The following is a 27,366-nucleotide window of genomic DNA, read 5'->3' on the forward strand; positions in this document are numbered from 1 at the left end:
CCGACAGACCGACACATCAACGCAACAGCCTGAGATGCCAGAAAATATTATCTTTAAATTATTTATTTATCATTAAATGATCTGAAATTTTCAGTTAAATTCAAATTCGCCCAACATTTTGGTCATCTTGAGCCCAAACTGGCTCTTGACTTGGCCCATTTTTATACGCGGTCGTGTATTGGGCTGTGGCCTGCAATCTGCGTACAGTTTAACATGCTGTTATTTTGCTTTGTATTTACTCGTTTCAATTTTTAAAAGATCAGTATTTAAGTGTTTCAGATTTTCTGGCATCTCTGCAAAGTGCCGGTTCCGCCGGTTCAGTCATAAATTTTGACAGTTCTATTCCGTTTCAGTCATCAGCATACTTGCAACATAAAAACAAAGGCACTAACTGCAGCATTGAAATATTGTGTCCTCTTCCTTCAGCATTTGTTTTTTGTGATAATGTGTTATCGTAGCTTGTGAGTGACTGTTTAGGAAAGTTTATAACATAGTAAATATGATGCATCTTTACTCACTACGGTTAACTCTCGCTAATAATTGTTTTGTGCGTAACTATCAAGGATTCTAGTGAAAATTGTGATTGAAAGTTTTTCTAATAAAAAGTGATCCAACAGCTGTGAATATGAAGCTGGTTTACAAAAATATGGATAAGGTCGGCGACGGGTAAGTGTCTATACGATTTACTGTCGTTTGCAACGCTTAGACGAACAAAATCTTCCATCGCAGGAGTGTCACGCTTATCCCGGAGGAACCGGAGGATATGTGGCATGCGTACAACTTGATCGCCGAAGGAGACCAGGTTCGAAGCGGTACCATTAGAAAGGTTCAAAACGAAACCGCTACTGGATCTTCCACCAGCAGCAGAGTGCGTACCACGCTAACCATCAGCGTGGAAAGCATCGACTTCGATACCCAAGCACAAGTTCTACGTCTCAAGGGCCGTAACATCGAAGAAAACCAATTCGTTAAGGTACTTCTTTCAAATTCAACTAATTTTACTGTAACAACAAAACAAAAAACATTTTTTATTCAGATGGGTGCTTACCATACGCTAGATCTGGAGCTGAATCGTAAATTTACCCTCACTAAGCCGGAGTGGGATTCTGTTGCGCTGGACCGCGTGGATATGGCATGCGATGTAACGAAGAGCGCCGACGTCGCGGCCGTTATCATGCAGGATGGTTTGGCGCACGTCTGCCTGATTACCGCCAGCATGACGCTGGTTCGGAGCAAGATTGACGTGTCAATTCCACGCAAACGCAAGGGTAACGTTCAGCAGCACGAGAAAGGACTGGCCAAGTTCTACGATTCGCTGATTCAAGGTATCCTGCGTCATGTAAACTTCGAAATCGTTAAGTGCGTGCTGATTGCTTCGCCCGGTTTCGTAAAGGACCAGTTCTTCGAGTACATGTTCCAGCAGGCCGCAAAGACTGACAATAAGGTGAGGGATAACAAAGAAAAAAAGCAATGGATTGTTACTATTACAATTTTTTTTTTATTTTTATCTTACAGGTGCTATTAGAAAATAAAAGTAAATTCATGTTGGTCCATTCGTCCTCTGGATTCAAACATTCGCTGAAAGGTAGCGTCCATTTTTGCTCTAACTTTTCAAACTTCTGTCAGCAACAACCAATTTCTCTTCTTTCTTTCGTACGCAGAGGTACTGCAGGACCCCGCGGTAGTGGCGAAAATGTCCGACACCAAGGCGGCCGGTGAAGTGAAGGCTCTGGAACAGTTCTACACGACGCTACAGTGTGAGCCGGCTAAAGCGTTCTATGGCAAAAAACATGTCACCAAAGCGGCCAACGCGCAGGCCATCGAAACGCTGATGATATCGGATAATCTGTTTCGGTAAGTCAAACAATTTGGTGGCAATTATTGTCTCTGTGTAAAGGCTTTTTTATTAACTCGTCCGATAATTGGCTAAATCTGCAACGGTGGCAGCACAAACTGATCCAAACGATTATAGCCGAACACGGTGCGATCGTACTTTCGCTGATAATTGAGCCGGTTGTTGTCCGATATCGGTGCAGTTACCGTTCGCACCGAAGGTCTGTTGGGGGAAGAAAAAAGAAAATCTTTAATTGATGCCAATTGATTGCAGTGCGCGGTGCTGCTGGCTGGTCATCGAACACGTAATCAGAGAGTGAGAGGTAGTGAAAAAATTGCGGCTCTTACTAAAAAAACCGAAAAATTGCAACAACCGATATGCTATCTTTGGCGTTTACAGAGGTTGAGCAGTGTATATTAAGCGGAGCGGTTCGTTTGTAACAGAAATAAACGGTGAAACGATCCTATAAGAACTTATCTTCGACATGAAAGTCATTTTGATTTTTGAGATATGCAATCTTCAGGATTTTTAAAACATTTGAAAAAAAAGAGCAACGTTGGTTAAGACCACGATTTAACTGAGGGTTATACTGGTTATATCCGGGTCAAACGATTTTTAAAATTTGCCTGGTTGATAGCTATTAGAGTTTTAACTCCGCCCTTGAGAATCATAATTTCGGCAAATTTATGTGCGAAATGAGTTGGCCACGATCCTAAGGAAGGAGTGCCAGAAGGAGGACAGCGATCGTGAAGAGCTAAAACAATTATTCCTCATTGAGACTCGCAAGTTCTATGAGAAGGTGAACCAATCTCGTAGATGATATTTAGCGTGCCGGTTCCGAACTCGGAGAGATTCAGCGAGAAATTGGTCAGCTGAAGAATAATACTCCCGGCTGAACTCACCAAATATGTCAAAGAACAAATAGCAACGGCACTTCACTGGATAATTTCAAAGGATTTGGGGGAAAAAATTACCGGAGGAAAGGATTTGGGAGAAAAAATTACCGGCTTCTTCTCAAAAAAATTGTTTGAGAACGATTCCGGGATACCTCAAAAAAGCGTTTTGGGACTTTTGCTATTTTCGCTGACTGTCAACGATGTAATTAGGCTGATGCCTCCTGGAACAACGTTGTGCCACGCGGATGATGTGAAAAAATTCTGATAATGATTGTTCAATAGGGCAGCCGATGAAGAGCAAAACGCAGAAAGCGGCGCTGGACGGATTCGATTTGTTCAGAACTGTTGTGGTAGTTCGGGTTCCAAACCGCAGAACAGTACTCCAGAGTCGATCTGACCAGGGAGCAGTGTAATGCTGTGGAACTTTTGGCGATTCTAAAAATGAATCCCACGGTCCTAGAGGATTTGCTGACGATATAAGATACATGGTGTCTAAATGTTAGTTTTGTGTCGAAGATTACACCTAGGTCTTTGATATGATCGACCCGCTCGATAGTGCTCGATAGCGACGTGTAGTTGAAAATAACAGCATCTTTTTTATGTGAGAAGCATATTACAGAGCACTTTGAGGGATTTACAACCATTCTGTTTAAGGTACACCAATTAGCGAAGACATCCAGCTGGCGTTGGAGCGCGATGCAGTCTTCAGTTGAGCGGATACGGGAGAATATTTTCAGATCATCGACATATGATAACCTTGGTCCTTCAAGCACGAGATTAACGTCGTTGAAATAGAGCGAGAATATGAGCGGTCCGAGATGACTACCCTGCGGAATACCTGAGGTGGCGCAGAATGTGCTGGATCTATAATCACCGATGGCAACCATCAGCTGACGATGTAGATAAGAACGGAACCATTGGAGGAAAGTTCCACCTATTCCAAGCATTTCGAGTTTAGCGATTGCTATTACGTGACTAAGCTTATCAAAGGCGGCTGACAGGTCGGTATATATGCGCTCAAATATTGCTTGCAATGTGGAAAAAGTAGCTCCAAGATTATTAGCTCTAACAATTTCGAAATGGCACTCAACGATGTAATTCCTCGGTAATTGTCCACATCTCGCTTTTTGCCTTTTTTGTGCACAGGAAACATATAAGCAGACTTCCAGCAAGACGGAAAAATACCACTGAAGATGCACTTCTGGAATACGAGCTGTAGTGTTCTAACCAAACAAGAGATGTGCTTCTTCAGATTCCATCTGGCCCGAGATTGAAAGAGGACTTCTGTTGCGCAGCGGCAATGGAGATCATCTCAGTGTTTATCCCCAGATTACTTAGAGCTTGGTTAAACTTTCATGACCAAACGCGCTAGCAAACTTTTCAGCGAATAAGCTGCATATGTCTGTAAAATTTGAGGCAGTTTCATCGCGATAGATCATCGAAGAGGGCAGCCCGCATTCCTTGAGTTGCTCGTTCACAAACTTCCAGAAAGCTTTGAGCTGCGACCTGTGTTTCCTCTGAATCCTACGTTGATATTGCTGAAAACAAACACGATTGACTCGCTCGAACTCGTGATTTACTCTAACGTAGTGATGCTGTAGTGAGAGCGTACAGTGTCTGGAAAACTTTCGTAGAGCGACGCTTTTCAGTGATTTGAGTTTTCGCCATTCACTCGTTTGCCAAGGAGCACGTGATCGGAAACGCCTTACTTTTTTCGGGACATGTCTATCAATGTCAATGACATACGACAAAACATCTGAAATGGTTGGTCATGATCGTTAATCATGTTATCCCAATCCATTGATGATAGGACAACTGCGATGCTTCGATGACCTGCTCTGAAAAAATCCTACGTAACGGTGGTGGTGTCAAGATCGCTAGTATAGTTGTCTTCCACATAGATGATCAACGGAGGATGATGAGGTACATCTTTAACACTAAAGGCAGTGGAGCTGTTGAGAGGAATGGTGCGGCATCTTGTGTTGTTTATTATTGTTAACAAAGCTTTGCGGAACCATCTTCAGAAGCGGCAAAGAATTCTGCGATCCATGTACTTTACGCACTGTTTACTGTTCCTTGGTTCGCTCCATTCTCGAAATAAGCTGTGTTGTTTGGAATCCGCACAATGATTTTTAGATTCTTCGCATACTGCCCCTACTCGCATAATAGTCCCATTTTCTATAGAGTTTCCTATATAAATGGGACTGTTATGCGAGTAGCGGGAGTATAGAGCAGACTCAAAAACATTTCATCCGAAGGATCTGCCGAATGTTGCGTTGGATAAACGCGGATGTCCTAGGAGGATCTCTGTCAAGCTGTTGGCATTGCACTTCTTGAGCAGTGTCGCAAGGATATCATAGCTAAGACTGCCATTAGGATTTTGTTAGGTTCGCATTATTGCCCGTAAGTTTTGTCACTGCTGCAGTTGCACTACCCTAATTCGGCCCCAGCGGAACCTTCCGGTTCTGCTCGTCGTCAATTCGTTGAGCGTATCGACACACGCAAGTCGGCTTCAACCTGATCCAGCCTTCTGGCACGTTAGCCCTTCTATTCCTGGTGCCGGCGAGGTTCTTGAACAGGATTGATTTCACTGCACCAGTCATTCGGCATCCTTGCGACGAGTGCAACCAGGGACGTAAAATGTACTGGTTGATGACCAAAATATGAAGACATTTGACATTATTTCTTGCGACCAGTCATTCGGCAGATTTCTAGTACACACGCACCGAGAAGAAATACCAGAATAACGATAACATCGCTTGCTCGTCCTGTCGCACACATTTCCGAGCGGCAGAGACACGTTTCAACATTCTAGCACCATGCATGACAAAAGGTGTAGTGGTTTTTGGTATTTTCGTTTGCTGCTTCATTCGTATGCCTACAGCTTTTCCCCAAATAATGCGGATTCAAAGAAGAACTTTCCCAAAATTGAAAACGAACTCTACTGCATCTATTCTTACCAGATCTTTAAAGTAGTGATCAACCACAAAACCGTGCAAAAATTCAACAATTTTCATTACATAAATTTCAGGTGAAAAACGCATCAATAATTACACCTTATTCTCAATCGCTTGTCCATACTATTCCAGCTACAACTGTAACCAAATAGCGGCGAATGCCTGTCACTTCTACACTGTGACATTTTTTTCGACATGTCATAGTGAAATAAGAATGTTTGCTTATTATCATGTACGTATTCCAGCTAGTTTCAACACATTAAGAGATAGGCTCTCTCGATACAGAAACAATACGAAGCGACGGTATTGGCTGAGATTATGACATGGCACTGCATACTGGCAAATGTACAGAAAAAATGTAACCGTTTCGGTCCCTGAGTGCAACACACCAGGTTTACGACGGGAATCTCTCCAAGTAGTGCCTGTAACTCGTGATTAATACGCCTCCGCCACTCTCCACTTTCCGTTTGTATTCCGCAAAAAATAGTCTGCAGCACCTTTCGTTTAACAATGGCAAGTGCAAGTACGTCTTCCGTACGCAAAGTTACAGTCTCTAGACTTGAAAGGTCCCATTTGTACATCGTCAGCTTTGTGTGACGCTGTATGTTCCTTGATTGAAAAGTCTTACGCAGAGAAAAGTAGGCTCGACATCCAGTTTGAACTCAACCACTTCAAGCTCGTCGCCGTCAATAGTTACTGTGAGTCGTTAATCGAGAAGGGGTCCATGGACCAAGTCCACTAATTAGGGACGGCGATCATCACACCTCCACAGCAATAAAAAATAATCTACTCTAGTAGTACATCAGTACCGAATTGGAAGAGTTTAATTGCGAATCAGTAAACGGGCCGGAAACGGGGACTGCATCATTGGACGAATTATGGAATTTTTGGAGCACCAGTTCCGTCATCCACATGCAGAGGATCTGGACGGCTGTTGTTCGCCGGCAGCAATGGCTCTTCTGTGCTGGGGAAGGCGAGGGTATTTCAATCCCGATATCGCTTCCAATGTTGCCTACGGTGAGCAATTGCCTAGACTTGTATGCTCATGGGTTTTATTTTTCTGTTAAATCAGTTAAGTCCCTCAAGCAATAACCTATTGTTTGTTCTACTGTAAAAATACTAATGAAAAAAATTCAATAACTATTTGATTGGATGTTACGCGCGATATATTTTCAGACATTGTGAATCTAAGGTTCAGTTTTAGTCATTTATTCATAATCAACTACCCAGTTAATTATCGATTGAAAAAATTGTTCCTTAAATATGACAGATTAAAATCAATAATCAAAAATTAACCCACCAACCACCACACAATGCAGTGCAATGAAAAAATAACGTAACGAAGCCACTCCTCCCATCACAACACGGCTACCGTTCGTACTCCACGTGTACCTACTACCTACGAAAACTTGTTGATCACTGCCACACTAGCGTTAATTACCGGCTAATTATGCCAACGGTGAAATTGATTATGATGCAGCGATCAATTGGTTCGCCGAACACACCCCTCGATTGAATTATTAGCAACTAAATTGGCGGAGCTTAGCTTAGTTGCCCCTTTCAGCCTAACATTCAAGTGCTATCGATTGCAGTCATTCGAAGCCGGCGAAATTGGTCAGATCTCGTAACGTTGTGTTTAGTTCTATATTAAAGTTACTGCCATTTGCCGTTTCAGCAGGTTTAGTTTTAAATGCTTAAGCTCAGTCTGTGCCAGTTGACTCAAATTTTCTGTACCGTAAAAAAGAAGAAATTACTCAATCAATGTTTCTTCGGTATGCCATCGTACATGAAAATTAAATTGAGAGTAATTACTTCCCCAGGCGGTTGACGTTCTTCGTCAGTTATTGATAAGAACCATCCTTATCAGAATGCAAATACCAGCAAAACAGGGTCTGGTCTGCACCATAACTATAGTCAGCCGCTAGCGTTATCTTAATTCGGCAATGTACGGAAACTGGGCAGGGTGTCTCGCATCAAATTACAGTTTTCTACAGTCAACCAATCCACAACCAATTTGGCTACAAGTCGTACAAATCGTTCTTAATTGGAGGGAGTCACCCGTCTGAGAAGAATGCGCTAATTGAATCAAGCTTCGGAAAGAATTAATGGAGCAGCACGGCGCGGCGGCGGGCGGTTTCGTTACCTTATATTGCTAGCGTGAATAATGCGTGGCGCGGAAAGCAAGCTGGCTGTTGTAGATGTAAATATGTATACGATCGAATGATACGCGGAGATCGGGGCAATTCAGCTTTGATGTATTGCATACGTCACTCGCCGCTGAAACAAAGGTAAACTACCTATATAGCTGATGGAAGGGAATGGAATGCGCGACTAAGGCTCTTAGTTAGCTATGCCAGAGCTGGTGTTGCCGAGATACGTTGCTAATCTGTGCGCATGGGGGTGTCAACAACAACAAACCGTTTGATCCACTTGCATTAGCTACACAACAATTGAATAAGCGACTGCTAAACCAAAGTGTTTTTGGTAGGATGTTTGGTAGAGTATTGTATTTATTCAAAACTTTGCGTTAAAATGCGTTAACTTACCTGTAAAATTCTACCATATCCAAAAAACGATTGCTTGTCACAGTCAGGAATGGGTTAAGCGCAAATAAATTTAGATTAGATAGCGACGATAAATTGCCGGTTATAAGTAAAATTCATTATGTAGAATGCAATCCATTTAAATTCGTCCCGATTTAATTTTTAATTACCTTCCCACTGCGCACTGACCCCTATACAATACGGATCTGATTAGGCAATTTCAGCACTGTTTTACCCAATCAATCGCCCATCGATTACTCACCGGCATTGTCTCATCAGGTTTCCAGCACAGTCATGGTTGCGATTTAAGGCAGCTGCTGCGTCGACATTCTGCCGCTGTCTGTTGCCGAGGAGCATCGCTGATCGATGATTATTGTTACTGGTGACACCATTAAGTCTAATGCTACCTAGGGGGATACTGCTGCTGGCGGTCATCGATGGTCTACTACTACTAGTGCTAGTGGCTCTACAAATGAGGTTATAATTTCTACTGCCGCCTGGAATGGACGAGGTGTTGTTGTTGGCACAAACTCTTCGCTGCTGGTCCCACGACGCGTCATAGTTTCGCGCCGCCGTTTGTGATGCAATCGAAACTCTCCAGTTGTTCAATACTGTTGTTGATGACGAGTGCGAGCAAACAGACAACGCCGGCTGGGGGGACGTTGCGTGCGCCGAACAGCTGTTGTTGTTGCTGCCGCTGCTACTACTAGTGCTACTGTTATTACGGCTAGTGGATGAACTTGATTTATTGCCCGATCGGCTTCTTATCGCTATATCACTTTCGGGTTTACTGCTACGGGAACCGTGTTTTACGGCCGGGGTACTACTATTCCGAACCGCTATGTTGTACAAACATTTTTTCAGCTTGATTGGGTCAGTCGCTGGTACAATGCTGCTTCTGTGTGCGGTGTTCATTTTACCAATTTTTCTCACCAGCAGCCGTGGGATTCCGTCACCTCCGACAATGTAGTCCGGTTGTCTGCAGCTAAGTGCAGCGTGCGTCATCACTTCCACTATCACGAATTTACTGCTTTTTTTCTTCAGCTGATTACCTACACCTACCAATAGGCCCTCAATCCGGTGCAAAATGTAGGTATTTCCTGCCTCATGTGGTTTCTTTTCTTTTCGCGCCTCGATAATTTCACGGTGGTCCGTTGAAGATTGCTTCCTTTTGTGAGAGTGTGCTGCAGCACTTATTTCTTCGGCGGAGTTATCATGAAGATGAAACGAAGTAACTTCTAGCTTGAGTTCATCGCCACCATGTTTGATTTTCTTTTCCAAATTATTCTTTACGGCATGCTGCGTGGTGGGACGGGAGAAAACTGACGGTGATTGCTGAGGTGTTTGCTGAGTTTTAAGTTTACCGTCTTTTTGGGATGCTGAAATATGATCAAAATACCTATTATAAATTAAAATAAAATTTATTTGGTAGTGAAATTATCGCTAAAACCAAAAACCTGGGTAAAAGATGGGATGCAAAAAAATTAAATGGGCGTGTTGAATGATATTTGTCGATTTACGATAGGACAATTGGAAAACCCAAATTCAGCCTGAAGAGTTCTTACCACAACGCAGCATTTTTATCGAAATAAGCTGCGTCATCGAATAACATTTAAATGGGACAGACAGTTCGTCACAAACGCGGTTATAAATGTCACGTTTATTTCATTGCCAGCCGATTATTGTGCACCAAATTGTCGAGCCATGATAGTGCGGGCACGTTATGAATTTCACAGCTTGATGCTAGCAAAAACCGCTGAGCTGGTTTACGAAACGTTGCACAAAATTTGGACGTGCAAATTCGTTAGTTATTCTGCAACGTATCACTATGAATACTAATTTGGCCGTATACTTATACTAAACGGGTTCATGTCCTTTTATTTTGCGCTAAATAAATGCTTATGTGTAGCACATGAAAATTTGGTGGAATCTCATCCTACTTGCCAATCAAAATGTGTTCAGTTGTATGGAGTGTAAATAAACATCAATCAATGCGATAATAATGTTCCATATGAATTCATGAATCCATTCAATGGATTGAAATCTACTTTATGACAAAGAATCGAAGCAATCCATTGTGATTGTAGAAATGACATTTAAAAAAATCATTTTAATTTTACCTTATTCAGTGTCGTTTTCATCTTTTCTAGAAGTAGTAATTCCATTCTACCTGCTCAATTTATAATCAGTTACTATTCAGTAAATTCAATGGTTTCTGAGTCAATATAAAGGATAAAATATAAGAATATTGGAGCCTATGTAAACTCATGTTTGATATTACAAGCCGTTAAAGAAATTTTGAATACCTCTAATCGGAATCTAAGATATACCTTTTGAAGAGAATCCACGATCCCAAGAACAGCGACAAGAGAAAGAAGACAACGTGCCACGGTAGGAGGAAGAAAATCGAACGGGACCGCATATTACCGCACACTGTTAGAAAGTCGGCCACTGGAACTGTATTGCTTTGTATGTAGTAGAAACAGACGTTGTGAAAATTCTACTTGTTAACGAAATCAAGTAGTTTATCAACAACTAGCAAACCGACAAAGGAAACAAAAACTGCTGTCGGACGAAGGAAATTTCGTGTTTTACACACGTGAAGCAAGTGGATCAAAGATTCAGGTACCAACCTACCGGCTGAAACATGTGCCAACCTTGTTTTGGTGCGAAAGCTTGTCCAGAAAGGCGTAAAGTAGAGTGGATTTCAACGAGCACGAGCGATGGCTTGTAGTAAATTGATTACACTGCTACGATAAGTTAGATCAGCAATTCATGAATTATATCCATGAGAACAAATGTGTCTCTATTTGCGATTCGGCACAGAAATTTAAACGAGCTCCGCATGATCCAGCGGATTAGGCATAGGCATGCTGCATGAAAAAGAGTTTGCTTCAATTGGGCAGGAAGCATGATTTTCCGCCTCTATTCTGGCCAAAGTTGGCATCCGCTTACACACTTATTATGCTAAATCTACGGAAAAGTTTTCGCAAAACAACATGTACTTAGCCTGCCAGTTCACCTCGAGATACGATGCTGATCTTATAAGCCAGTTGTCGTATGTTCGAATCTCGGCTGGGACAAGCTGTAAGAGTCAATAGAATCGTAGCACTAGCCCCGCAATTGTCCTGTCCTCCAACAGTTGGCGGCGAAAAATTTTATACGACAGACTTCGCCGTCAACTGTTAGAGGACATCCTCTTATAAGCAACTCCTATCCCTCGTAACCACCCAGAGGAAACTAAGTTCTTGTGCCGAAAGGAATAGGAGACAGTCATGCGAACGCTGAGTGTAACAAGTAACAACAAGGATTAGCCTTGTCAGCCTTGAGCATCTGTTCCCATGCCAGGCGCACGACTTTTGATGGTTTGATGATTGTTAAACTAAGTGAGCGGTTTTACTCCAGGTTAGGGGCGGCTTACGACAGCGTCTGATTAAGAAACATGGTGTCTTGGCACTGAAACTGGCAGCTCCATCACGAAACCCCAGTAAACCAAGCGGAATATTCGGCATCGACCTAGGCAATTCCACACTGCTGAACCGCTTAGTTGGTTTCAAGGTACGATTCTGGTCTAACAAGCCGATCGTCGTATGTTCGAATCTCGGCTAGGCGGTGCTGCTAGATAGGGTCAATGGGATTTTTGCACTAGCCCCGTAACTGTGCTGTACTTTAATAGCCGGCTGCGAAGTCTGTCGATAAAGAAGGGTCTGTAGGGATCGAAGTCCTAGGAAGGACGTTTAATCCCACGGCTTTGCTAGGCAATTCCACAAAGACGGCGAATGGAAACTTGGTAGCGACGGGATGATGCTCGAACAACTCGAACCCTGCAATTGAACTGGGAACTGGCTTTGTAGTGTTGGGCAGAATGTAGGATCGCGTGATAGATTGGAATGTTTCGTTAGGTACAGCATCATCATCGTGAACTGCCTGCCCGAAGGTAGACCCGAGGATGAGAAGGAATTCTACGCGCGGCTGGAGGCAACGTACAACAGCTGTTCACTACGGTACATCAAGATCGTCATAGGGACTATAAACACCCAAGTCTGGTGAACCGAAGCGCCTTTTTCCTACGCAAAAATATCCAAAAAGCCACCTGACCAACGCTCATCATGTTCTCACAGATGGTCGGTTCTTTTGACGATCAATATGTGGAGGCAGTTCTTCACATGAATGGCGTAGTTGGAGGATGCAGAACGGAGCTTAACCTAGGAGTGCCCATGGAAGATAGTCATATTCCAGAACCTGATTTCCAAGAAGAAAAACTAGAAATCGGGTTACTAAAGACCAACAAGGACCACCTATCAGCATTGCTTTATAGACATGGCCGGGACACGCCGGCAACGACTCTACACTGGATTATTCTTAAGATTTGGGAGGAAGAGAAACTACCGGAGGAGTGGTTTGTCCAATCTACAGAAAGGGTGATCGACTCGACTACTGCAATTATCGTAGCTGTTACGCCTGTTGTCATTTATCAATCGGTTTCTGGTTTCATGGGGGCTCTGGCAACTACGGATCGAATTTTTACCATTCGATATATCTTGGAGAAATGTCGGGAGTACAACGTGCTCACGCTTCACAACGCTGCTCACGGAGGACATACGCGCCCTTGCCGTGTTCGAGCGGAAAGTGCTGCGGACAATATTTGGCGGAGGCGTATGAATCACGAGCTAGATGCACTGCTTGAGGAGACTCCCATCGTACATCTAGCGAAAGTTAGCAAGCTACGGTGGGCCGGACACGTCGTAAGGGTGCCGGATGACAGTGCGACGAAAGTAGTCCTCTTCAACAACCCCACCGGCACCAGGAACAAGGGGGCCCAACGTGCACGATGGCTCGACCAAGTCGAAAGCGATTTGCGACTTCTGAGACGACTAGGAAATTGGCGACGAGTGGCCCAAGACCGAATTGAATAGAGACGAATGCTTGAAACAGCACGAGCCACGCCGGCTCTATGCTGCTGAAGAAGAAGAAACAACATGTTCACAAAGCAGCATTTGATACAATCGATCGAGACAAGTTAGGGCAGATAATGCATGAACACGTTTACCGGATAAACTGACGCGACTGATCAGAGGTACCGAAGGGCGGGCATTGAAACGAGAGGTCCGATTTTCACTAAAAGTAGCCAACTCCTAGGCTTTGCAGATGACCTTGGTCATCTGCCAGTAACTTTGCGTCAGCGGAAGCAATCTGTGTTGAGTCTAGGAGGTTTGGGCTGCAAATAAATGCATCGAAGATCGAATACATGAGAGAAGGAAGCTCAAAGGAGACAAACGTGCGCCTTCCACGGACGGTAACCGCTAACGGCGATGAACTAGAAGTGGTAGATAAGTTTCTCTATTTGGGATCGCTGGTGATCGCGGACAACAATACTAGTGAGGAGCGCCAGCGGCGTATTCGAGCGATTCCCATCGTATATGATATGGCGAAATTCGGTAGACTAACGGCAGACTGAACATATTGTAGGGATGCCGGACGACAGTGCGACGAAAACGGTTCAACAGCCCCACCGGCACTAGGTCGTGCAAGACGGTTGAACCAGGTCGAAGTGATTCGTGAGTTGTGACTTCTGAGTGGCCCAAGATCGAATTGAATGGAGACCGGCTGCTTCATACAGCACGAGTCACCCCGGCTCTATGCTGCTGACGACAACTTTATTTGAACGAATGTTTGAAAAAGAGTTTACTTTCATTGTATAATGCAAGCATGATTTGTCTCCTGCCTCTATTCTGGTCAAAGTTGGTATCCGCTTACACGCTTGTTATCACTGGTTGCCCTAGACAAAAACCAAATTATCAAAATCATGTTTGGGTTTGGAAAAATCAAGTCATCGAGTAGGTCGAGTTACATCGTGATCATGATAAAATTGAATCCAAACTTGAAGGTTTGAATTCATGTTTTTTTTTAAACTAGAAATTGCACTTCAAATAGGCTTGAACAAGGAATAAAATTAGACTTGGAATAGAATTTTCAACTGAAGTAAAATTCGAAATAAAGTTGAACTTACACTTGCAGAATGAAAATTGGAATTTTAAGTCGAAAGTGAAAGTTGAAAACACTGGCAAAATAAAAAATCAAAAGTTAAAAGGTAAAAGTCGAAAGCCTAAAAGCCAAAAGTGAAAGTTAAAATTCATATGTCACAAGGGGAAAGCCAGAATTTAAAATTCAAAAGCCAAGAGTTAAAAATCAAAAGTAAAAACTCTTAACCAAAAGGTGAACGTCCAAAATCGAAATCAAATGTCAAAATTAAACAATCAAAAGTCAAAAAGTAAACTAGAAAAATTGGAAAGTGGAATAAAATTGTACTTGAAATAGCAATGGAGCTGGATTTGAAATTGAATATGATATTGGACAGGACAGTTACCTTGAAATCGAACTTTAAGCAAAATTTGAAACTAGATTTCAATTGAATTTGAATTTGAAGTTGAACTTAAAAATACACTTGAAAGTTGATTTGAAATTCAAAGTTGAAATTAGACGTGAATTTGGGCATGAAAGTGAGCTTAAAGTCAGGCTGAAGGTGCACTTGAGATTGAATTTGATTTGAGCTGGAATGAAGTTTTGCTTCAATTTGTACTGAAAATTGGAATTGAAACCGGATTTGAATTTAGACTTGAAATTGGTCTTAAAATTAAACAAGAAATTGCTTTTGAAACTGGAATAAAATTGTACTGTAAATTGGATATGAAATTAGACGCGGATTTTTACTTGAAATCAGACTTTGGATTGGATTCAAAATTGGCTAAAATTGATCTTGAAATTTTATTTGAAACTGAACTTAAAATTGCATATGGTTTTGGTTAAATTGGATGTGAATTGGACTCAAATTGGATGTAAACTGGATTGCAACTGGACCTATTTTTACGAAGTTAGTTTGCTCATCCTAAAAATACCGGGCGAACGATTTGAATTCTTTGAACTTCTGAGTTGAATTTTGAGTTTTTATTTCGTATTAAAATAAATCTTTTAAAGGTGGGCCACGTGCTCCAGTGTGTCCCAGCTTGGCCACGTTAGTGCTAATTACGCCAAATCTACAGAAAAGTTTTCAGAAAACGAAATCATGTATAGCACCAAAAAGACATCAAGCCAACCAACTGTCCTCAACTGCGGACGATCGAATGTTACTGAACGATTTTTGGGGACATATTTCAGTAAGATTATTCAGGTGAGGTGTCTAAATCCACGGTGACCTGGAGAACGAAAACCAACGCTAGTTTTAGTATCGACTAAAACTTATTTGAAATATGTGGCACTTTTTAAACTGAATCCGAAGATTTCTTCGAGAAATTTACAGGATTCCTGGTAATCGTACGTCCAGAAAGCAACAAATGGGATGGTTTTAGAACTTTCAAGGTACAAATTCTACTGGGTCGTAGTGCAAAGCAATATCTGGAGTCAACCGCTTAAATACGATTAAGTCCTTATAGATAATGAAACGTACTGCAAGAACGTTTTCGAGTAAATTCAATTGGTAGAGTGCCCTGGATGCTTGAAAAATGATAAAATGATTCACTGCATCTGCAGTTAGAGGACTGGAAAGTGTCACTTTCGTAACTTCTGAAACCATGAACTAGGAAACTTGCCCAAACGAGCGCCTCCAAGAGATGTGGCTGCCTTATCTGGAGAAGCATGAGGTTAAATTGCCTTTTATGGCCTGACTTAGCAAGCTGCCACCATTCGTTTAAACAGTAGTACAATGACAATGGCGTCGCCGTGGTTTCTAGGGAGTAGAAACCGTCGAAGCCGGAGAATTCAGCTAACTGAAGAAGTAGGGTGGAACTGCACCGCACTGCCACTATTCAATATTTTGAACTAATCTCCAGCTTTTTCGAGAACTCTGTTGCAATTTTTCAAAGTTTTCTCGATATAGGTACTTGTTTTTGAAAAATTCTTTGTCACAAACTGGTTGTGATTTATGGTTTGTGTTTGATTCAAAGTATTTTTTTAATAACAAATCCTTTAAATCACTTACGGATGCCTGCAATGCTGCTGTCGCAAACGGATCGAGCGTTTTGTGGACAACAATCTGCTTGCATGGGCATTAAATGCCAACGGTAGCGCAACGGTGCTCTGGCGAAACCATTTTTGTGCTAACGCGCGCGGTTGTGAGAATAATGAAAAGTGACTTTAATTTATTGTTTCCATTTTTTTTATTACCTTTACCTGCCAGTAGCAGCACCGGGCGGTTATTTCTCTCTGTTTTATTTTTCGCTAAGCTAGACATTTTTGTTTGATACCGTTCTGTAGTCCGGTATAACGTGTCCAACAAACCAAACCTACCTGTACGCTACGCTAAGTAGTGATTTTAATCTACCTTTTCTTATTTGAGAGTATGAATAAAAAATCATACGCTGCTCGATATACATTTATATTAACCCTCTAACGGGTAAGACCGTCTGTAGACGGCCTTCGCTTTTGGAGCTCCAGAGCCACATACGAAATTTGTCTTGAGTTGACAATATAAGAAATATGTTCAGAACAGATTTCCTGACATGTTGATACTAATATCACAACATTCTGACCATGCGTTCAAAAGTTATCATCTTTCAAAAACAAGAATTCCGAAAAATTCCGAAAAAAATTATGGTGCGAATATTCCCTTTTTTACGTTTGAAGAAAAGGGACATCTAGAACAAAATGTTCGACCTCAAATTTTTCCTATGAGTAATTTACATGCTTTTTTTCAATTTTGTGACATATTTGAACTGAATAAATATTTGAGTAGAGCGTTAGGCATGAAAAACTAAAAAGAGAAATTGGACTATTTCATACCTAGCGGTCCTCCAGATAAATATTTTCCCATGAAAATCAACACTCGAGCTTCTTTTGAGTGTACTTTCATGATAAAGTAGTCATTTGCTCGATCGCATCGTTTTTACGATGTTGCCCGTTAGAGGGTTAAAACCTACATTCGACTGATTGACGTGGGTTCACAATAACTTCTTGGTTCCCAAAAAAAAATTCTCAACTGATTTGTATAAGAGTGTTTACTTTACATTCACTGTCTAAGGGAGCAACTGCGTGAAACAAGATAAACTTGTTTAGCTTGCAACATTTCTGCCGCTCTCGCGTCTACACCATCGCTTGCTTGCTTGCATTGCTTCGATTGTCCATTCACCCACCCGCATGCCCGGGCTGGAGTGGAGAACAACTGCGTCGCTGTAAGTGAACACATGAAAAGACGGCCGCCTGGCGGCCTTTGCGGCCACGCTTTTTTACGCTTTCCACAAACGGAGCCGGTTTTTCTTGATGCCAATGATTTACATGCTTTTTAACACTTCTTAATCGTCGCAACCAGCCGGGCTAGAAGGGTATCGATGGTCGGAAGTTTTGTAGCCCTGGATAATACTCAATAATACGGTGGTAATCAGTAATATGTACATTAGTGACTGATGGACATAGCGCTGCCATCCATGATGGCTACCCTTCGAGCCAAAAAAGGATATGCAAATTGCGAAATAAGCGTGTGCAGAACAACTATCGCCCAGCCGAATATTAGTCGAATCCTTGTGTGAGTATCGTACTAAATAATCATCATTTAGCTATGTTAAATGTCTTGTGAACTAAAAAAATTGTTTGAAATCAATATCGTTTTCATTGCAAGCACTATCTTAGCCAATCGGTTCAGTATCACTTTGATGAAACTTTCTTTTTTCAATTAGCATGTGCCTCTCACCGTCTCACCTGCTGCGGACAGCATACCGCATACCGCACGCCCAGGTGAAACTGAAATCATTTCACGTTTTGCCCGCTCATGAATAAAAAGCACACCCAACCCAACCAAAACCACGGAGCTATCTTACGGGTAGCACTATCTCCTTCGCTATATTATTATTACCTTGCGGAGATCGTTTGTTGGAATTTTTATTTCAGTTTGATTTCATTCAACGAAATGCCCGCAATCGCACCCGGAGTGGAGACCGTGGAGACAGACGCAAGTCGACACGGCACCGTTCGTAGAGCTGCTCCTCTTCTAGACCGTGTCACCGAGTGTTCTCTTTTTGTATTTTAATTCGATACTATCTTGTTTATTGGCCTGCCCCACTGGGGGTTTTATATAACATGCAACGATCAACACACTATACTGACTGTACCACGACACGAGACAACGTCCAAGTCGCCGTCGGTATGCTGCTTGAATGCGCGATTTTTTTCCGCCGTCATTTCAGGTGCTGACTATTTCCAGATTTGCATGGACGACGCTTTTTGTCTTGTCTTATTCGGTGGGACTCGTCGTTTCTTTCTGATTGGCCTTTTTTTTTTTGCTGCTTTTCAAGTTTTACACCCTCTTCCAAACGGCAGATGCCACAAGATAAAAAATTTATCCTTTTATACTTCAACCATATAACCATCCAACCGTGTCTTGACACGTATGTTTAACGACGCACCGAACCGTTGTTGTTTCGTATCAAAATCAAATTGTCAATTTCGCGAAAGTGGCGTACACTAACTTTCTAAACACGCGCGCGGGCCGCTTTCTACGATTTGCTCTTGGGGCGAACCAGATTGGATTGGGACGGCGTACAACTTGGCGTTCCACCGATTGACTGACTGACTGACTGACTTAGTTGAAGCTGCTTGCTTGCTGCTCCTGCTCAACCAACTTTGGGTATAATTTCTCTGAGTAGCAGTGGTGCTGGTGAGCACAGCGGTCCGACTCTCCTAAACTCTACTTTGTGCCGGTAGCAGTGCTAGCAGTAGTTGTTTTACATTTAATAAGTTTGGTTCAATCCAAATATTACAATATTATTCTTCAGGAAAAAGGAAGAATTTCTGATTCATTTTTATGCAGTCCTACGACAAAAATACCCCGGCATCCCAGCTGGCCTCTGGGTACGACGGTAGTCTAACAAGCCAAATCACCGCTAAATGGTGTATTTCCTGAGGAGATATTCCGATCGACGTGAAAATGTTGGAAAACGATCAGGAAATCGTTAGTGCTCAAAATCAGCCACTTCTTGTGACGCTCGCAATTTTAGATCTTTTGGAATGTCATCCCACCTTACCGTAATACGTAGTCCTACGTCAAACCAATAAAAAAATACAGATTTATCCGCAGATCTGGCATCTGGCATATGTCTCTCCAACATCGGATGGAATCTCTCAAAAGCTCCTGATGCGATCTTAAATTCACCGCCCATTCGCTGTGCTCTCTGCTGCTGCGTCTCTTCATGCTATCGATCGCGCCTGCACTGCAAGCCGGTGCGCAGTGATCGGGTCGGTCGGGGATTTAATTAGCATCAGCAGCCCAGCACATGTAGGTACAGCTCAGCACAGCACGACTAAAATCAAAACATGCTGCTGGTTGCACTCTGGTTTGACTGTCTGGCCTGACTGTTTTTTGTTTACCAACCTTTCTCCTTACCGTTCTGGTTTATTTTCCTAAACTAAATCACAGCAAACTGCATAACTAACCAGAAGATGCGATCGCATCGCAGGTCGATGCTATTGGGATGTTTATAAATTCAATTTTTAGATTCGAAGGAAGCTATTGTAAGGCAAACCTCGAAAACGTGATTCCATAGCAACGGGAGTGTTGTCGTTTGGCAAAAGTTATAAACGCACAACCGCAGGAAGCATATGTTGCGCGTTACATACATAGTTACATACTCCTGTCTGTCATCGAGTTAAAATCTATTTTTATGCTGTTTTTCGTTCGTTCGACACGGAACGACGATTTCAATTCGAGGTTTATGTTTACATTACTATCGTCCTGTACAGTACCATCATCATCATCGTCATCAGAGTGATGTTGCGTCCGACGAAGTGGCCTATTTTTAGTAGAAAAATATGTTGGATGGTCAGATCATATGTCTCTATGAATCGGTTAAATATAGGTACAGTTTTTGAGCAAAACAACCAACGTTTTGTATGTTTTTCTGATCCTTCGCAGACGGTTTTAGCAGGTGAAAGAAAAACTTCAAAGAAGTTTTAAATATTATTCAAAGACGACTCCTGTAATTATCGTATCCTTGCTTACTTACTTTACTTTATGGGCGACGGTCTGTCACCGATCCTGCGCCGAACGAATTATAGTCCTCCAGTACTGTCGGTCCTGGGTTGCCATTCTCCAATCCCCTCGAACACCAGCTGGCTGTGCGTAGTCGTTCTCGACAGCACACATCCATCGGGTGCGGGGTCTGTTCCGAGGTCTACGGCCTCTTTCTGGTTCTCTGCTGAAAATAGTTTTGGCTACTCTTTCGTCGGGCATCCTGGCCATGTGCTTGGCCCACCGCACCCTGCCCCATTGTACTCCCTTTACTCTATCAGCATATTTGTATACTTGATGCAGCTCGTCGTCTGGCATCTGCACCATACTCCGTTTTCCATTCAAATACCCCAAGCACTTGTCGGTCAGCTTTCTTTAGCGTCCATGACTCATGTCTGTATAGGGCCATTGGGAGGATTGGTGTTCTGTAGAGCGCCAGTTTTATGCAAATTTGCAAACTATGGCACTTCATCTGGCTACATAATCGGTAGAAAACGGTCACATAACACATAACAGCAGCGTCGCACGAATCACCGTTATTAGTTTCGTCGGAAAACCATGTTCTAGCATTTTTCGCCACAGCTCATTTCGTTTGACTAGATCGTACGCTGCTTTAAAGTCCACAGACAGATGTTGAGTCTGCAAGTTGTACTTTCGGAACTTGTTTAATAACTGACGCAAGGTAAACATCTGATCCGTCGTGGAGCGACCTTCACACTCGCCGATGAAGGACTCCGCTAACGGTCCCAGTCTACAGAACAGGATACGAGAAAGTACCTCATAGGCAGTGTTCATGAGGCTATCCACCCACTTTTCCGCCATTTGTTCTTCCTCCCAGATCCTTCCTAACAATAATCCGGTGAATTGCTTCGTACAGCCGCTCGCTCCCCGCTTTTAGAAGTTCAGCCGGCATACCGTCCTTCCCAGCAGCCTTACCGTTTGTTAGCTCACTGATTGCCTTCCTAACCTTCTTGCCTTGTGTTGGTGGCTCCACAGCTTGGCCATCGCTCACAATTCTTATCCTGTTTGTGCGAATCTTACAAATATTAGATGTTTAGTGGTCAGAGTCAATATTTGGTCCCCGAAAAAACCGCATATCGATGACATCCAAAAAGTGTCGATTGCATCAAGGGTGGTAATTTTCACACCATGTTTTGGGTTCCATAGGTTCTCTCGAGTCTGTCGTATGACTTGTCCTTAGCATCATCGGATTTATTATTTGTCGGTGGCAATACGTTGATTAGGCTGTAACTGAAGAATTCGCCCTTAATTCTCAACACACATACGGTGGTCTACGGGTCTCCATCATTTTTGCTTTCCCAACACTACGACACCGACTCCATATTCTGCCTTTCTACCGCCACTGTAGTAGATGTGGTACTAGAAAGAAGTGCCTGCAGGAATAGGATCTATTGCACGGAGCTCCCTTTCTCCGGAATATGGTCATCGAACTTCCTGAATAGCAGGGATCCGGTTCATGGAGAGTCGTAACATTCCAGATACCAATTTCCTTTTCTCCAATCGTTTCTTTGTTCTTTGCCGTATCCTATGCCGATTGATCTGTTCCGTATTTTCAATTTCGTTAGTCGTGGCAAATGAGGGTTTCGGTATACTACCTTATCGGAGCGGGGTCCGCTGATAGGTTTGTATTAAGTGTAACTTGCGGGATATACCGTTTTATATTAAGCCGTTCGCTTTAAGACAGACGTTGTTTGAACTGCCCCTCGCCTGGGGAACGGGCGCTTAGATGCGCAGCTTAGCTGCTCCAGTATAATACATGGATCTCTGCCAACCTGTCGCATGCGTGCTTGTCCAGACATATAGTTTAGCATTAAGGGCTGCTCGGCGATCTGGTTGGCCGACTTTTGGTCAGCCTTCATCAGTAGTTCAACCACGTTCAACGGTCCTTCCAAACACATTGCGACGGCGTATCTGTCACGATTGCGTTGAAAAGCTGTCATCCTGATTCTTAAGGAATCGCAAAATTCTCTCGTCGATGGTGCCTACATTATCCAGAAAGTAGTCTATGAAGGCATGAGCCTTCAGCAGGCCCTTCGTGTCGTAGGCACGTAGTTGTGCCCCTGCCATCAGAACAAGATTAGGTGCCCTTTGCTTCAGTCATTTGACAGTGTTGTGGTCAGAGCAAGCCAATATCAAGTAGCCGCTTTTGAACTGGCAACTCCTGAGCTTGGGTCTAATGTCTGGAGTTTCCTGGTTAACTATACTAGGATCTAGAAAAACGGCGCGGAAATTCTGCAGCTGATCCGTAATAGGTAATCAGCCGTAGTTATGGCTACACTGAAAGCCTCCACTATTTCCCTGTATGTAGAAGGACGATTTTCTGTGCCTGATCCATTGAGTAGCCCTGCGACGATCCCACTTCTGCCGTCGTCGTTGAGAGTTGGAGAGTCGCTTGACCACATCGCTTAGAGTTTCAGGTTGTCCCTCGGTCTCTTGTTAACGTCGCCAAATCATGAAGGTTATCCGGGCAACTGTCTTCATTCCCTCTTGGTATTTAGGATCAGGGAAGAAGCCGAGAGTCATCCTTCCAGCGACATACTTTCGAGATTAAAGTTCTCTTCCATCCCAACGTCCATCACTCTGCCAGTGGCGTCCGTACCGGATCGGACTACGCACTTCCGATCTACCTCCGTTCGCCACCTGCACACCTTCTCCGCTGTTTTGCACCAACTTTTGGGGGTCGTTGGTTTCCATGTTAATTTTTTTTTAGATATTTTCCAGCGCGATGGTAAAAGTCTGCTGGAAAGAAGTCAACTGTCCTTTACCAGCTTGGAATAGAGGGAGCAATTTACAGCACAGGATATTTTGGTTCCTTACAGACTCCGTTCGACCTTGGAAAACTTTATTCCCTCAAACCTCAATTATTCATCCCTAGGTAGGGGCGCCATTAAGTCATCCGGAACTGCACGCCGGGAGACAAATGTTAAAACTCCTCCTTTACCCTGACTTCTGACAGACAACTTGGGTCCCGATCCAATTTCTCCATCACTTGTGCACTATTTTAGGGAGCCACACGTGGCGGTTCATCAGCAACAGGTCCATCACTGACGAAGTTATAGAATTGATTGATTCTATGCACATTAAAGCGTTCATACGCTGACTCTCTCCATTTTTTTACATCACCAAAACGTTTTTGAAATCCGTCTCAGCGGGTACGCACAGTTCTCTAAGGCATACCGTCCCAAATAGCATCTAAAAATTGCTTGAATAATTCTAGAGTGTGACCTTTTGTGCTTCCTATTTTAGTTAGCATGTATCCAAATGCAAAGTAAATTCTGCCGACACCACTCTTGTTTTGGTCTGTTTTTTTTATGCGGCTGACAGTGCAAAACCTTGCGAATTCTCTTCCAGTTGTTTGTAAACTTGCTGAAATAATTCTGTGATGTTCTTCTACAAGAAAATCGGGAGAAAAATTCCCATTTGTCGCCTCTGTTAAGGCGAGTTTTGCTTTGTTCGGTGTTGTTGTCGATGACCGAGTTGGTAAGTATCCTCTTACCAGGAACTTCACGTCCGTTGCTTTACGAGGCAGTTGCTTCTTTAACGGTCTGACCAAATCGTTTACACTTCAGCTCACAATTCCCTCGTCAATTTCAGTGCACCGAATCGATACCAATAATATAAATATCGATAGTTGCTAATTTACTCGTTTTTTTTCTTCAAATAATTACTCGATACAAACCCAGAGAGAGAAAGGACACGAACAGTTTATCATCTACTAAATTCAAAGCTTTATTGCTGATATTCATGAAATCCAGCTGTGACCATTAGCAGCGCCAACCAGCAGCGGTGCTACTTCCATTAGTAAGTAAAGTGCCGTATAGCTGGGGCTCATTAAATGTGGAATGTTTCGCAATTAACATTTGACGATTGTCTAACATTTATGTGAAACAAGAACTATAGCTTACTGGCGGCGCGGCGGCGCAGCGCCAGTGACTGAACGTGAACAGTTTTGTCGCCGCTTTTCCAGACCATTTACTCTAACACTGACTGGATCCGAAAGCTTTGCAATTGTATATGATTTTTCCGCGTTGCACACATAGGTAGTTTCCAAATGTGAAAAAAAGATTTTTTTTAAATGAGTAGGTAATTGCGAATTCTTTTTCGAAACCGGTTTGTCTAACCTCTTATGGGTTTCATATTTATAGGACCGCATCCATTCGTTAACTGCGGCTTTATTCAGACTCTTGCGAATATCACGTGAAGTGAAGTGGTGCAAAACACTTGCTAATTAATTCTTAATTCATCCCAAGCTCATAAATAAATAAATGAAGTTAAGAATTACGGAAAACACAATACCAACGCTTCTGTCATTGATAAAAAGCTTAGAAAAAATGTAAGCTGCAAAATTAGAAAAATTTTCCATTATTTTTAAATGATGTTTTAAGCCTCTTGATACCTGTGATATGTAGAATAAACCTTCTTAGACCTTAGTAATATTAAATCGTAAGAAAAAAACAGCTTTTCGTCGGCTTGAATCAAAAAACGCCGGCGGCCCACTTCTTGTAGTAAACGAAATTGTGTAAACATCGGAAAATGCTATAAATAAAAACGCATGCTGCGATCGGGCGAGAAAACGTGATTTTCTTCACATGCTGCCAACCGGTGGGGGGCGTGTGGGGCAAGTTTAAACGCGTTGAAACATTATTTTTTTGTATTTTAAATCTAATTTGATGTCCAACTCTTCTTTGCAGATGCCAAGACGTAGCGACCAGAAAGGAGTACGTTCAGCTCGTGGATTCGGTGCGTGATTCCGGAGGCGAGGTTAAAATCTTTTCCAGCATGCACGTGTCAGGCGAACGTAAGAAATTCTTTCACATCTGCTACCTAGTGTGATCAGGCGTGCAACACAAATGTTTTTCTTGTTTTTTTTAATAATAAATTTCAGAACTAGCTCAGCTAACAGGGGTGGCCGCTATTCTGCGCTTTCCTATGCCAGAACTGGAGGACAGCGAGGACGAGCAGAGCGATTCGGACTCGGATTGAGCTGTTGAAGTTAAGTCTATCAAAATATATGGAAATCAAGTGTTGGAATCGATATTTTTGTGCAAACTAGTGCAACTTTAAGTTATTTTTATCTATAATCACTAGTATCATACTCGAACCAATATTATTATTTAATATAAATAGGTTAGATGCAAACTTTCGTATCGGTTCCTTAGCATAATGTCACCCCCTTACAGGCATTTGTATTAAAAAGTAACACAGAAAAAATAGTTTTGATAAAACAGTTTAAATCTGGAAAGTATAGGATTTCTAAAGCGACTTGTGCGCTTCGTCAAAACGACTCAAAGTACAGCCACGTACAGCTAATCAGTCTATTTTTCAGTTATCTTTAAAATACACCGCTTTTTATTTGAAACGAGTCACTATTGCACAGTTTTCAACACTGATTTTATTTACTCATGATATTGAACATTAAAAATCATTTTTCTTGTTCGCAGTTAGCTATAAATTGAATTGTATTTGTATATACCTATATGTTTATTGTTACGCTATATTTTTTGCCAGATTAAACAGTCGATATGGAAAAGGATTTTTCAACCTTGAAAAATATCACAGATTCTTAATCATATTTTTTTAGAAATAATAGAGATTATCACGCCTATTCTGTATTTCGAAAAAGGGTTTATGTTTGGTTCGAAACTGACATTTCGTTCGAAAAAACAGCGGCTCGAACGAAAGATCTTCATATGAAAAAACAACTCGATCGAAATATTGCCAAGTCGATCGAAATATTTCGACTTGTTCGAAATACAGAATATGGGTGTATGTAACTAAGAGTAACGTCCTTTTCCGCTAGGCAAATGGCACCCCTCTTATGGCAATATAGTGGTAGTGATGATTCGGTTCCAAAAACCTCAGCTTTGAACTATCTTAATGTTTGATAAGGCAAGGGTTGGTTGTAGCCTACAATTCCACGCTGTCGCTCCTCCAGCATGGAAAAATGCGTGTCCGGTTGCAGATCTTCTGGTTTCGCTAGAACCTTCGGGTTGCCCCATATAGATTTCTTCTAGCCACTTTGAGGAAACGCAGTAACTGCATCCAGCTGATACGCCTCCAGATTCAGCTTGGCCGCTACCCCTTCATCAAATAATGAACCATCGCATACCCCACCAAAGGCGCATAGATTTCCTGGTAGCCCTTGATGTCAAGCCGGGCTTTGTATCCACCGATCCGTCTACCTTCGTTTTGATTTTGTAGATCTACTTGGACCTGAGCGTTTTCCTCTCTGTGCGGTCCGTTGTCAGCCAAGGATTTAATTTCCGCCAGTATGGTCTTTCGCCACAAGTCTCTGTCGTTGCGCTTCGCAGTACATAGTGGTCTTATTTTTCATTTGCATCTGACACACGGACGTACTTTGAAAAATGGTACCGAAACTTATTTCAAAATCAAGGTATTTGCCTTGAATCCGGCGCTTTTGTTCACTGCGCCTTACCACTTCAAGTTGGTATTCTAGTTGTGCAGCGAGCGCAGATGATGGAACATAATGTTTCGGCAAACGAAAACGGTACATTTCTGTATGATCTGCCCCCTTGAAGCCCGCTTGGTAATTCTTGCGAAACCCTGTGCTATCGGTGACAGCCGGCGTAACAGGATTCGGGAGAGTACCTTGACGGTGGCGTTTACCAGTGTTATGCCGCGATAGTTGCAGCAGTTGTTCTGGCTATAGAATTCTACCGACTCATCTGACCACTTGACATTCTGCAGAATCTTCGCTTTAACGGTATCCTCCGTCGACAGCTTAATTCTGCACGCTTCAAGGTCCATAATCATGAGATCGAATGTCTCCAGTAGTCCCGTGAACTGGATTAACTTCCAATTTCAGCCGAACGAATCCGATTGCAGCCAACAACCAACTAGGATTCGACCGATTTACACTCCGCAAGTATAGCCTCGATCAACTGCCCAAATTCTCGAATGTAACCACTTTCCTAGAAAGTCGCCTTGAGACTATTCCATGATCTTCTTTGGTGGTCACCGCATCTTCACCAGGCTTTAGTTTATATGGCCAATACTCAGTCATATCGTCGTAAGAGCCCGTTCCGATAGTTCCACCGTGGTGGATTATCCGCGGTGATGACTAGCTTTCCAGGTTGGTAAACGGCTAGATAATGCGGAATAT

The 27,366-nt window shown here is 42.6% G+C and overlaps 1 protein-coding gene across 1 annotated transcript; it reads left to right on the forward strand.

Moving 5' to 3' along the window:
• Positions 1 to 413: 413 nt before the first annotated feature.
• On the forward strand, positions 414 to 25,710 carry LOC128742355 (protein pelota). The gene is made up of 7 exons (XM_053838690.1): positions 414 to 666; positions 730 to 973; positions 1,037 to 1,444; positions 1,516 to 1,585; positions 1,662 to 1,854; positions 24,935 to 25,041; positions 25,129 to 25,710. Exons 1-7 carry the CDS (start codon positions 626 to 628, stop codon positions 25,224 to 25,226), a joined length of 1,161 nt encoding a protein of 386 aa, XP_053694665.1. The 5' UTR covers positions 414 to 625; the 3' UTR covers positions 25,227 to 25,710.
• The last annotated feature ends 1,656 nt before the right edge of the window (positions 25,711 to 27,366 follow it).

Source organism: Sabethes cyaneus, chromosome 3, assembly GCF_943734655.1.
Source record: "Sabethes cyaneus chromosome 3, idSabCyanKW18_F2, whole genome shotgun sequence".
NCBI lineage: Eukaryota > Metazoa > Arthropoda > Insecta > Diptera > Culicidae > Sabethes > Sabethes cyaneus.

What these genes read in the sequence shown, in the direction of transcription:
- LOC128742355 (XM_053838690.1), top strand. Translation starts at nt 626, where the DNA reads ATGAAGCTGGTTTACAAAAATATGGATAAGGTCGGCGACGG. An exon ending in AAGAAAACCAATTCGTTAAG is followed by an intron (nt 974 to 1,036) that starts GTACTTCTTTCA and finishes TTTTTTATTCAG; the next exon opens with ATGGGTGCTTACCATACGCT. An exon ending in ATTCAAACATTCGCTGAAAG is followed by an intron (nt 1,586 to 1,661) that starts GTAGCGTCCATT and finishes TTTCGTACGCAG; the next exon opens with AGGTACTGCAGGACCCCGCG.